Below are 13,502 nucleotides of genomic sequence, written 5' to 3'. Positions count from 1 at the left end.
CTCCCCAGTTTTCCCTCACTGTCTGAAAAATGGATTAGATAATTTAGAATTCCTTGGTCATTTTGCTATGTATTTTATCAGTCCATACCTAATTTAAGTCTGGGTCTTGAGCCACAAATTGCCCAGTCTGTTTCTTATGGTTGTAGAAATCAACTTGCTAGGAATGCTAGAACTTAAGACAGTATTCACTCTGATATTGAGCAGCTCAATTTTGTTTCAGTGACTGGATATTTCTGGTAAACAGCTGAATAGAATGCACTGTAAGCTTTGTCTTAACAAGCTTCAAGCATTGTTAGAAATGCAGAATTCAATGTAATAGAAAAGAATTGCAAGATTTCCCTGAGCTGAAACTTCTGCTGTTGTCTTGTAAGCACTAACATTTTGATCACTGAAATCTATTCTTTCTACTTCTGTGTGGAATGTACAAGTAAATATCAGGATTTAAAGAACATAGCCTTTTTTTAACAGACAGAAAAATGAATTTGTATATTTCAAAAGCTTGACAGATGACACAAGTCTGCTGAGAAAGACAGTAATTTGGTATGAATAACAAGATAGAATTTGTATTTCAGGGATTCTGTTCACTACTCTGTGTATTTTTAACTATTGAGTTGATGAAACTGGCGACTAACAGCAAGAGAAGTACTGTCAAAGATGGTTTAATTGCAAAGTAGGAATGACATAGGAAACTTTAATTAAAGTTTAATCAAGGATTCCTTTAATGAGTGACAGATGGGTAAGCTTGCAAAGAAGTGATCAATCATAGGTGTGTGTGTATATATATATGGTACATATAGCGGTGTATATAAATATATTGATATAAAAACATGTATGACTCTTGCATTTTGCTATAATGAGGTTTAGTGTTATCATCTGGTTTGTTACTGTATTTTCAAGAGTAAAACAAACTCTGAAGAAATACTGCATACCAAATGAGAGAGCCCAGGCAGTTCTGTGTTATAGAAATGCATAAACTATGTCTACGTAACAATAAGTCAGTTAAAGACATTTTTCATAACATAGCAGTAAAACAAAAAGTTTCAAGTCTTAATGCTTTCTTCAGTGTGAGACATGGATTTGAAAGTGAATCTGTAGACTAATCCTGGGAGGTTCTGAGCACTTCTGCAATCTTTGATTTCTGTTTCCTCTCTCACATGAAAAGGGATTAAGGATGCCCAGTACCACACACAGTAAGTCCATGCAGGAGTTATTACTTCTGAATAGAAGTTATTATCATCATGCTATAATTTAAGCATTCAAAATGAATTGAGAGTTCTTAGTGAGGAGTCTGTATAAATGGAAGATACTACATTAAATTAATTTTGCAAACTGTAGTACATTGAAAAGTCTGCTAACATTTAATAGGCTGTCATTCAAAATACTTTAAATGGTCAGAGAAATGTTGGTTAATAAGTTCACCATTGAATTTAATTAGCTAATGGAGGATTATCTAACTATGGAATTAATATTACCATCAGCTACAATATATATGCAGGGCAATGCTAATAGCATAAGTTCCAAAAGTATTACTTTTATTCTTTCCCTAAGTAATTTAGTTAAAAGCAGTTTTCTGGCTTAGTGAATCACATGATTTCATTTTTTTCCTTTTAAATCTGCCATTTAAACTAGATGTCAGAGAGTAAAAACTATTATATTGCCAAAAACATTTGCTATTTTGCCAGATAAAGTTTCTTTATTTAGTTTGATTATGAAGGTTTTGGTGCGTAAATCTTTGACAGGTGACTCTACTCTTAGTATTTCAAAATTTTATTGCCATTTTATGATAGCTTCAGTGTCCTTCATTTCTTAATAAAATAGTATATTCAAAAGATCAGTAGCAGACATCTGTTTTCACAATTTAGAATAAAATGTAATTTCTTAGAGAAAGCTAACAGTGTTTGTGGCTGCCCCATTGAATCAAATAAAATTGCAGGAACTATAGAAATGGGCACCTGAATTTTTTCACTGGGGTACATTTGCATATCTTAAGACTGTGATAGCAGACTCTCATAACAGAATGTGAAAATTTAAAATAGTTTTGACTGTTTAAAGATGTCTGCTGGAATAGTATTAAGGGATTGTGGCGCATTCATTTGAGAGTCATAAATAGAAAATTGGGGGTAGACCAGTGAAATAGACAAAACATTACGTAGCATAATGATTTTGAAGAAATTTCTTGATGTTTGCTAAGGATTTAACTTTACAAGTAAAGCTTGAAGTCTTGAAGTTGTATTTGTCATGCTTTATCAGTGGAATGGCATCATGATAAATTTTTAAAAAACCCTACATTTGATTCTTTAAAAAAAAAGTATTTGTGGCTGATACCAGCTCTTGATTGGTGAGCAAATGGTTTTTAGATTGTCTATAGTCTAATGATATGTTTTATTGATTCTATTTTGAAAGTAGTCTGAACTGAAACCCTTTGTTTTACTTTTGATGATGTCTTACCGCAATTTATCGGGATGGTGGAAGTACAATAGTCCCACGTGTCTTACATGTGACAAAATAATTAATGAGAATGTTGTAATTAATTGTGGTTTGTATTTTTGAGGCTTTTTCAAATGTGATCAAGTAGTTGAAAATGAGAAGACTACTTGAATGTTTAGTCTTCTATTCTGGACCTTGACTGTTGCCCTCAAACCTGTAACAATAAACCTCAAGGTGAATTAGTCCAGCTATTGTTGAGTTCACTTGTGGAGAAAATCAAAGACCTTGGAAGGGAAAGGAGATGGCAGATACACAATTCTGCAAGTAATTATTTATAGGCATACAGCTGTTAGCTGCTATTTAAAAGGAAAAAAACCTCTAGGGAATTAATTTATTAAAATTTTATTCTTCATTATAAATAAATTCATACAATTACAAAAAGTATAAGATGAGAAATGTAGTGTAGTAATTAAAGCTTCTTACTGAGACCAGTCTTTTTGGATAAATGGCAAATGAAATTTTGCCAAATGCCATTCTAGTATAAATTACTGAAACACTGTAACCTGAAATAATACATTTGAAGTACTTGAAGGCAGATTCGTATTACTCTTTATGTTGCTAATCCTGTGGTGCAGTAATTTCAAATTATTTGAAGTGTGACTAGCAGATACTTACTAAAATATAAAGTTTGTTCTTAGAGATACAAATGTTTTTTTGGTTCAACTGGTATAAAAACTGGAATTAAATTGCAAAATGGCTTTGTTATAGGAACATGATAGATACTCTTTTCATTATACTTGCATAAACAAAAGAAATAAATCATGCTTTTGTAGACTGAACGTATTTACCTTTTTGCTTATTTCAAAGGAATAAATGTTTCCATTTCTCTACTAGAAGAAAAATTGAAGGAATGCAACTAATTCTGAATTTTCTCAATATTTTTACCTTGCAATTTCACTTTTGTGCTTTTTTTTCCCTCCGTGGGCTTCTTGCTGTAGTCTCTCTTTCCTTCTCTGCAGTACAATGTAGTGGCTTTTCGTAATAGAGAAATGAAGCAGAATAGATCAAAACCAGGAAAAAAAGTGGTTTAATCCTTTCCCTGTAGAGCCCAGAGGCCAAAAATGACAATAAGAGTTGAAAAGCTAGCATCTCTTTCCATTTGCTTTAGCTGATGGTCATAATCATTTATATATTGAGTGTGATGCCATACGGTGTGGGATATCCCTTTTGTATCCCCTTTGTATCCTCTTGAGATCAGCTGTTCTGGTTGTGTCCCCTCCCAGTTCCTTGTGCACCCCCAGCCTGCTTTGCTGGTGGGGTGGGGTGACAAGCAGGAAACACATGGACTGTGTAAGCACTGCTTAGCAGTACAAAAATATCCCTCTGTTATTAACACTGTTTTTATCAGAAATCCAAAACAGTCCCATACCATCTACTAAGAAAAAGAATAACTCTATCTTAGCCAAAAGCACAATTACACATAATTCTTTGAACATTTTTTTTCCTCCCATGTTTTTTCACCTAAATTTCCTTTTTTTTTGGGGGGGAGGGGTGGGGCAGGGGTCTTGATTATAGTATTTTACATTATTGACACAATTGCCTTGAGTTCTCTAGTTGTGCTTTGAAAGCAATGAAATCTTTAGTTAACTGGAATGTTTTTTTGAAGTTGGGTCTTAAATTAAAGCTGATGCATCTCTGCCCCTGGGGTTCCTGCTGCTCCCTGTTCTGCTCTGCTGTCTGACACCCTGTTATGTGACTGACCAGGGCAGTCCCCCTGTCACAACAGCAAGTCATTGCTTCAAATGACATGAGCTTTCCCGGAGGTTTTTGTGTGTCAGGACAGATGTCTGTCCTGTTAAACTGAACGTTGGGTTAGTCTATTTCATTCCTTGTGGATATAATGAACTAAAAGGACCCGCCTAAATTAGTCTAATAAATCTTTTGATCCACTATAAATAGAGTTTTTGTCTCCTTGGGGATCTGAGGGCATTTCAAAATGTGGGTTATTTTAGCAATCGTAAGGAAGACATTTGTGATGGAAAGTAATGGCATGATGCTTAAAACTAGCCCTGTGTTTTAAACATAACAAGTCAATGCTGCCTTAAAATGTAACAAAGATGTTTCTAAATCACTGTGCTCTTTACTTGTGCCAGATTTGCTTTTGAAGTACAGTCTTCCAGCAAGCAATTAGTTCTTTTGCTTTTAGGTAGGACTGCTGAAGTCATATCTGCAAAACTGTTCTGTTAATGAAAAAGCTTTTACAGAGCCTTGTTTCCTCTGCAGTCTGTTGGGAGGAAAAAAACTGTAATGCCTTCCCAGGTAATGGGACTGGTAGACCCTCTAAATATGAGAATCAAATCTCCTGGGAAAAGTTGCATTTCATTATGCACATATTTCATGAAATTGAACGGTGAGCATGGAATTATGCTCTTTAAGTCTCATTACTAGTTTGCTTTGGTTAAGTATTTGGGATGTCTCTGTGGTTAGATAACACTATTAGTGCAGGATGTAATGGGCAATCACAGCCTTCCTTGTGTGGAGCTCTTCAAGCTTAAAATACAAATTGTTGTATTTCTGGGGCAATCCTGCAAATAAACTTACAACACAGTGTGAAATCAAGCCTGAAGTCTCAATTAGTCTGTCACTTGCCACAGAATATTCTAGGTTTCTGGCATAAGCAGTTAAAACAATGATTACAGTTAAAGCAAGGATTTAAAATTTATGACTTTGACTAACCTTTGGTGACAGCATCCTTTACCCTCTTTCATAGATTGGTGTCACCGTTTTATTTCAAGGTACCTTGGGGCCCTGTTGCTATTCATTCCTCTCCTCTCTGTGGCATTTCTTTCCTCTTTACCATTCTGTGGGTGGAATTCACTTGCCTTTGCTTAGGAAACCACTGCTACTTTAAAGATGCCTGGAGTGTGGTGTCAGGCTTCTGGCTGTCCCTTCAGAAGGTATGTCTCTCCCTATGCCCTTTGTCAAATCTGCTAGCCATGTACAAGTCCCAGCTCCCTAAGGCATCCAGAGTGGCAGGAGACGTCTATGTTTACACAAGTAAAGCCCAATCACTTTTTTACTCTTCCTGTCCAATGGCTTCCTTCTGTCTGTCTTTCTCCCAAAAACCCCAATTTTCTCCTTAGTTCAGATTCTTGAAAACTCAGAGCAGCTTTTCTGCATTTGTGCTTGCTGAGCTAGTGAGCTCAAAATACATTTACTAGGGTGTTGCATGATCCACTACATTGATATTTAATAAGCTGCCTTTGCTTTTCGTAAGCAGTATTATGCCTTCTAAGGAGGTGTAGCACAACATCACAATCTTGTGGAATAACACTCTTTACTTACCTGATGGGGTAGGAATGAATGTAAGCTTCTGCTTATGCTATTGCTCAACAGACCACTTCCAAAAACTAAGCCAAGAGTTGGAATGGCTCCTTGTGTCTTAGCCCTGGGCTCCATCACATGTGACTGTTATTTGGGAAGACAGACACCATAATGTTGAATGTACTCCCATTTCTTTTTTGTCTCCCCAGCTTATATGGTGTGGGATATCCCTTTGGTCAGTTGTGGTCATATGTTCAGGCTGTGTCCCCTCCCAGTTTCTTGTGTCATCCCAGCCTGCTTGCTGATGGGGTGGCATGAGAAGCAGAACAGTTTTTGACACTGTTCTCATCACAAATCCAAAACATATCACCATTCAAGCTACTGTGAAGAAATGTCACTGTACTCCAGCCAAAACCACATACATACAGATACATAGATACATATATGTAATGTAGTGCTGTACACACTTTCTGTGCTCTACTGACCCTGTGACCCTGGCCATTGTTGAAGAGCTATGTCAGTCTTCTTAGAGAAAATGTGGAGTAACTCAGTTATCTTGTTAGATAATCTGTTTTCAAGGCTGGATTTTTTTTGGGAGAAAAAGCTTAGTAAAAAATAATTACAAAATGCATCTTCATTGATGTAATGAACATCCATCTTCATTACATCAATGCTACTCTTCCCCATGTGAGTAACAATTCAATCTTCAGACCAGTCCCAGAACTATTTTAATCAGCAATCTGCTATAATGCTTTCATGAATTTGCACATCTGCCTTTTCTAGTGCCCCACTTGTATTCTATCAGAAAAGGCATTTACTGACATGTCATTGGTGCTACGTTGATCTTACTGATCTGATTTTGTATGTTCAGAGAAAACACAGCAGTCTTTTACTTAGGGCCATCAAGCCTACTGGAAAATTGCAAACTAGGCAATTTTATTTATCTCTTGGCATAGGTGGTATGGTATTGCTGTATGTTGTGAGTTTAGGAGATCTGTTTTGTTTTGTGTTAAATTTTTGGAGCTGTATGGTAGGCTTCTGATAACAGAAAAGCGTACTCTAAAAGCAATGGGAATTAGAGATGTTACTGAGATCTCATTAAGCTAAATCTTCTTTACATGTTATGTTTTAGGAAATCTTCATGAGACCCACAGTGAAAAAGGAGGAAGGCCTGTTGCTTTTGATGAGACAAGGGTGATTACCAATGCCCACTGAAGCACTTTAGATTTGAGATTAGTCTTAAGAATGATTTTTAGCAGTAGGCAAACAGTGGGAAGCTCTGCAGTATTTTGTATTACTTTTAAAATATGCAGAACATTATAGCCAGAATATACAGCAAATTGTGAATTGTTCCTCTGCATTGTATAAATTTGATTAAATCTTGCTGCTCAGAGCATTTTATAATCTTTGTTGTTAACCAAAGAAAATAAGATGCAGTTTTAATAAGAGGAAACTCTGCTGTTGAGAAATAAACCATGCATATATTTTTAAAAGCAAAAGCCCCTTTTGCTGCTCTGTAGGTCAATGTTTATCTACTCACAGCAACTCTCCTGTTTTGTGAAGGAGAGAGAAATGTTGGAAGGTGTGTGAGCTCAGCCTGTGTACCTGATCTCTGTGCAGAAGAAATTGTCCACGCAGGTAGTGGATGTTGAGATGTCTCTGTATGTTTGACTCACATAGTGTAGAGCAGTTGGACTGAACTGAGAAGTGGCTTAGTATTTGGGTGAACTTCCCAGAATAATGCATCTTTCCCATTCACCTTACTCTCCAGTTCCTGAGCCTCATAATCGGCAGTCAAAGCTTGGCCTCCCCATTTTGTTTTGTTTTGTCTTAAAATTGTCCCTATTTCTTGATAAGAAATGAAGGAAACCTTGAGTCTGCAGTGGTATGCACTGTTGCAAGTACATTTTTCCTGCCACTTCTTTTTTCCTACTACTTTTTTTTTAACCACTCTCTTAGGTAAATGTGTAGTAATTTCTCTCAATACTTTGAATGCTTCTATTTTAACTTGCAGTGGTGTATATCTTGTTTAGCAGGACACCAAAACAGTGCCTAGATGTAGCTCTAGGGTGATGTTCCAATGTCATCACTCTCTTCATAACTAAACTGTCTTACTGCAGGGGGTGAAGTAAGCCTGTGCACATTGCTAGAAATGTGGTTAGACAGTATAATGCCACCAAAGTAAGTCCTGAGTCAACACTGAAGAGCTGCACAAGTCAAGAAGAGCTGTATGCACTGGTGCAGTGTATCAGTCCAAGCCAATCTCTTTTTCAGTAATAGCTCCCAACTCATTCCTGAATGCAATAGTCATACAAGTGATTTGTTTATCTTCCTGTTTTGTTATTTTTGATTTGTAAACCAAAACATCCAATTTATTCTCCACCATATTTCTACAAAATTACATGGCTTGAATGCTCACTTACTTGATTGCTTGAAAGCTTTCATCTGTAGAGTTTAGCTGTTGAATTTGTATGCACTTGGTTGTTATTTTGTCTGAATTTGGAGTTCAGCTTTGAATGCACTGTTTTTATTTTACTCACATTGTTTTTATTTTACTTACTTTGTTTTCATTTTACTCTCTTTATGTATTTTACTTTGGGTGCATCAAGGATTTCTGTCAAAATCTGCATTATAGTATATTTTCTGTTGTTTAAAGTGTTCTTCCTATTTTCTGCTAGTCCCTGCCTGTGCATACTCTTCCAAGGTATAGACCAAAGAAAATGCCATTTATTCTTTTTTGTGAGTGTGTGTGCCATTTTGAGATAAGGTGTGGATTTAGATGGTAGAAACCACAAGGAGGAGTTTCTGCTTTTATGAGATTTTGTTTTGAATGCCTTCTTTTTAATTGTTTTGTTTGCTTTCTGCTTGCACGCCCCTTTGCCAGCAGAACAATTACAGTATTATCTCCCTGCTTTTTATTCTTGACACTGGAGGCATAGGAATAAGATGTATGACAAGGACAATACATCTGCAACATTCAAATAAGAATCTTTTGTTCCTACTTTAGAAGTCCTGCAGATTTCTATCAGCCTGAAGAAATCTGGGACTAATTACCTGGAGCTGTTGACAATGTATAGTTTAGGGATGGTTTTATTTGGTATCTCTACTCTGGGGTTTCTGTAGCAGATTGAACAGAAGGAGACAAATTCCCCAATTCTCTGGTATGTTAGTGGGAATACTCTTCTGATTAATGAGATTAGTGAATAGGATAGATTAAAAAATAGGAATTAAAATCTCACCATGTTGTATGACTTTGGTTTTGTTCCAATATAAATGACTCAGCTTTTAGTGATTCCTGATAGGGAATCTATGCCTTCCAGCACAGAGATTTCATAAAAATAGATTGATTTTGGCAGCACAAAGTGACATTATTTTATGGGCAAATACATTGTTATTCTGGCAAAAGATGAATGGTATTAGTAAAATGTAACAACCTAACAAAAAGTAGAGTCAGATTCTTGGGCAGAATAGATAAGTCCATACGTTTATTGAAGGGATGAGGGGGAAAAATAACTATTTAAATAGAGAGGGAAAATTGCTCTTAAAAGATAAAAAAAAGTGTAAGCTTATTTCTTTAAAAAAACCCCAAATACCCCAAAACCATCTCTCCTCCAAAAAAAACCCCTTGTTTGCTTTTGTTTTAGAAAATCTAATGAGGCCCCTTAAGAACTATGGAATCGCATGGTGAGCATATGTTTTTATTTAAATCAAGCTTCTTTTCAGATGTACTTGGTATTGTACTTTAAAGCTCAAGTTTCTGGTTTGTTGTTGCAGCATGTCTATGGGTTTCTTGATAGAAGAGACTGCCCCAGTTGTGTGGAGAGGGCTCATGGTAATGTCAGCTGTTGAAAAATTGTTGAGACAGGTAAGACTTAGTTATGTATTTCTGCTTCAAAATAATCACTTATTTTGAAATGCATTTTACTGATAGATGAGTGTCCATGACATTATTTTGTATGTTATTAGTGAGCATTTTTGTGTCTTGGTCTTCTTAAATTCAGGTAAGGGGGAAAGTTGATACTTCTGTGTTTACCTATGCCCCTCAAACAGAGCTGTTGTTCTGTGCCTTTGATGAGTGAATTACCCCAATTTGCCTTCCATCTCATTCCTTTTTATGTTTCTTTATGCAGTTGTTAAAAAAAGGCATTTTGAAGTTGCCTAAGGATTTGAATGTATAGATATCTATGCATATCTACAGCTGTATTCCCTTATGTGCTTGTTAATTCACCAGCACTAAGAATTCTTGGATGGCATTTGAAGTGACAGGTACAGGAAAATCATTAGCTACAATCTCTGTGCAATGCAGATAGATTGTTGGTTAATAAATCTTCTGGCATGTAGAAGTGGGATGACTTCTTTATTCTGTGGCAGATTTTTTTTCTTTTATTTTGAAGAGATCTGTGGAGTGCTAATGAGACAAATAGGTGAAAAAATGCATTAAGGTTGCATGTTTAGACTTTGAAGTGACCCAGATTGTTCACAGCTGATGTCCAGTCGAGGAATCTACTGTGTACAGCCTGGAGATCACAAGGTTTCTGTTTATCTTATTAAAATTCTTCCAAATACTGTGCTTCTTTAACAACTGAAAAGAATAATTTTTTCAGCCTTTTTCCATTTTTACTGAATTCTCCTTTAGCATGGATTTTAGAATAGTGACACTTAGTGCTCTGGTGATGGAAACCATACGTCTGCCAAAACTTCAGAACATCTTTGTCTAGAATTGACCTTTAAAAGTAAGGGGTATCCATGCCAATAGCTGTGGAGACCATTCTGACCTCTCTGTGTGCTGTGTTGCAGTGGCTGGCTCAGGAAAACAGCATGTAAAACCTTGAAGGTAGAGTTAAAGTTAGCACCTGCTGTATTGGCATGCTCTGCCCTGGGAGAGTGGAGGCTGGCAGGCACTGCAGTGCTGTTCCTCAGTCCATAGTGTCCCAGCTGGGGAGTGTGTGCCAGCACCTTGTGCAGGGTGCTGGTGATGCTGTGTAATGAGCTCGCTGCTCCCTAGCAACCAGAGCAGTTACATGCTGGCCAACCATGCTGTGGGAATGAGACAAGTCCATTAATGCTCAGGGCATCACTGATTTCCCTGGCAGTGAAACCTTAGCTGTGAAGGAGCAAGATTTTATGGCTAAATTTCTCCTGTCCACATGCATTTTGCTTCTGCATGATTACCAGGTTAGCCTGAAATCTGAGCTGGAAAAGTTTGCATCTCTTCCTTTGAAAAGAAGCTCACAGATCACAGGGAAAATGAGCAGTTCTGTCTGATGTCCAGAAAGGAAAAGAATGCACGTTCCAGACTGAGATGTGCTATTTTGTTTGTAAAAACTGTAATCTCCCTTCTGCAGTAACCAGCCATTCTCAAGAATGGTTAACTGCAGGACCAATAGTTTAAGGACTTTAGACACCTAAACAAGAGAGAACTGCAGGATGTGATGATCCTTTTAAAGATACTTTTTGTTCTATTTTAGATTAGATGTGGGATCTCAGCACATCGTTCCCGATGTCCAGAGATGCCAGGAGAACCCTTGGGGGTCTCGAAAACCCTGGAATGTTGCCAAGAGTGTTTGGTGGCTTGATTTTGATCCATCCACAGAAGTAACAAGAGTCTGAGGACAAGAGAATCACTTTAGAGTAAAAGGTGTAAAAGAGACACAATTAGAGGGTGAGATATAGACTTTAAGGTTTTTGGTACAGGGGGGTTATGGAGACAAGATGGAGGGATCGGGGCGTGTCTTGTCCTTCTTCTTTCTTCTTCTTGTCCTCCATCTCCTGTGATGATGTTGGCACTTAGAGATTGGTTTATGGTGAAGGTGCACTTGCTAACATGGGTGAAAAGCATTGGGAAATAAAGGTAAATATTGTGTACGTAGATTTTAGTATAAAAAGACATGACCGCCCCGTGGGTGGTCAGAGAGTGCCTGTGACTGCTTGCAGATCAGACCTCTGTTGGGCAGACAGAAAATTTTGTAGATAAGAAATAATAAACAACCTGAAGATCGAAAAGCTGAAGAGTCCAGACTCGTCCTTTGCATCGCGTGCCACCCAAGAACCACTCTACCCGTGTCGGGGCAGAGACAGACAGCCGAACCCGACAATTAGAAATAGTTTTGTGATCTGCTGATTGTGATCTTCAAAAATTTTTGTTTGAAGATCACAATTGAAATTTTGTTTGAAAAATCTGTTCTGGTTGGTCTTAGCTATTAACTCCTGTTTAACAGGATAAAATTGCTTCCAAGAATAAAATACTTCTGCTGGTATTTAACTGTCTAAAAACATATTCTTAAGAAAAAGCTTATCTCATTAGCTGCATAGAAACCATTTAAATTAGCTCCCTAATCTAGATTTGTAGTATAATGTAAGTGTGCAAAGTTCCTGTGCATTCAGACAACCTGCTAAAATACAAAGTTCTTAAAATAGTTAATTCAGCCTGATAGAAAACATAGATGTTCCCATACTTCTTCCCTAAAAGCACTGGTGGTATTTCATATTTGTGTTTACTGTTAGATTGTGGAGAGGTTTTTTAGTTGTTTGATAGCATCAAGACTGTGCATTCACTCTGTGAATAATTTTGGATGTGTTTTCTTTTCTTCCATATGAACAAATCTGTTTTCCAGAGTTTATCATGCTTCTGATACTGCAGTAAAGCATTTGAATTGCTTAGTTTCCAAATTCTGTAATGGGGACTTGTTACCTCATAAATATGAGTGCCTGTTATGAGTGTTTCAATGCTTGTCTTACACTTGGAACTTAAAAAAATTTCTGGAATCCTTACTCTTTTAAATATATTTGTTAAATATATACATAACGCTTTTGTAGATACTTACTGCATGTGATCTCCCTCTTTGTAATGCAGGTTTATTGAATAGTGTCAGAATGGTAGATAACAGGCAATATTAGTGAAGTAGTGAGTGGTGAGTGCTTGGTGTTTCTCTGGTTATGCATATCTCATGAGCAAGGAGGTTTTCTGCAACACATACTATTCTTCTTTAGCAGAATTTGGGGGAAATGTGCCTTACAATACCAAACAAAGTGAACAGTTTAGGATGCTGTATTACTTACATTACCTATATATTGATGTATGTGTATCAAATTAATATATAAATGAAAATATAGAGCATATTCTATAACAGAATAATTGGTCAATAGAAAAGAAGGAAAGTGATGATCTTAAGCTATTGAAAGAACAAGAAGAAATGCAGAAGGAAATTGTATTTCATGTGTAGTGAAAGTGAATTGCAAACAGTAATGGAACATTTAATCTTTACAAACATATGCAGAACTTTCTGTTAAATATATTTCTAGTTTATGTCTTGAAATTGCCCAAAATTTTGTTGTGGCTGAGAAGTGACTTATTTGTTAACATAAGATGTACTGTAGGTCTATTTACACTTCAGGATGGTCTATCACTTATCTGGGTTTTGACTCTTATTTCCCTGTCACAGTATCTTCATGTAAAAAGTCTTTCACCTCTGTTAACACTTCTTTTGAATCTTGCTTGCCTGTAGGTGAGATAGAAGAGAGTATTTTTTTTTTTTAGTTTGAGTTTTTAAAGATCTCTCTTTTCTCTGAAGGTATAATTACAGTCCAGGTAAGGAAGCTCTCCAGTGCATCCATGGTACTGGGCTTTTTCTCTGTGGTTTTCACTTCACTTAAGAAGCTGTCTACTCTTTTGTCTGGCCCCATTTACTTTGTTCCTTTACTCTGTGTATCTTGACTCAGTGTGATGGTATTTGGTTCATATTAAACAGCCT

General features: G+C 36.7%; 1 protein-coding gene across 4 annotated transcripts in view; it reads left to right on the top strand.

The window, feature by feature from the left end:
• NUBPL (NUBP iron-sulfur cluster assembly factor, mitochondrial) overlaps window positions 1-13,502 on the top strand; it is a 78,033-nt gene that overhangs the window by 16,467 nt on the left and 48,064 nt on the right. For 2 of the 4 annotated variants that reach the window (XM_071426928.1, XM_071426929.1), the window contains 2 exons: window positions 9,396-9,435; window positions 9,526-9,616. The exons of 1 other annotated variant lie outside the window; for it this stretch is intronic. In XM_071426928.1, the coding sequence (XP_071283029.1) occupies window positions 9,396-9,435; window positions 9,526-9,616 (131 nt within the window). The remainder of the gene's footprint in view (window positions 1-9,395; window positions 9,436-9,525; window positions 9,617-13,502) is intronic. One more of the 4 variants, XM_071426930.1, reaches the window with a different exon arrangement.

This window comes from Agelaius tricolor, unplaced genomic scaffold (assembly GCF_023055355.1).
Source record: "Agelaius tricolor isolate 1412-34295 unplaced genomic scaffold, bAgeTri1.0.p SCAF_5, whole genome shotgun sequence".
NCBI lineage: Eukaryota > Metazoa > Chordata > Aves > Passeriformes > Icteridae > Agelaius > Agelaius tricolor.
Note: the sequence above shows the minus strand (reverse complement) of the source record. Positions and strands in the feature narration are given on the sequence as shown.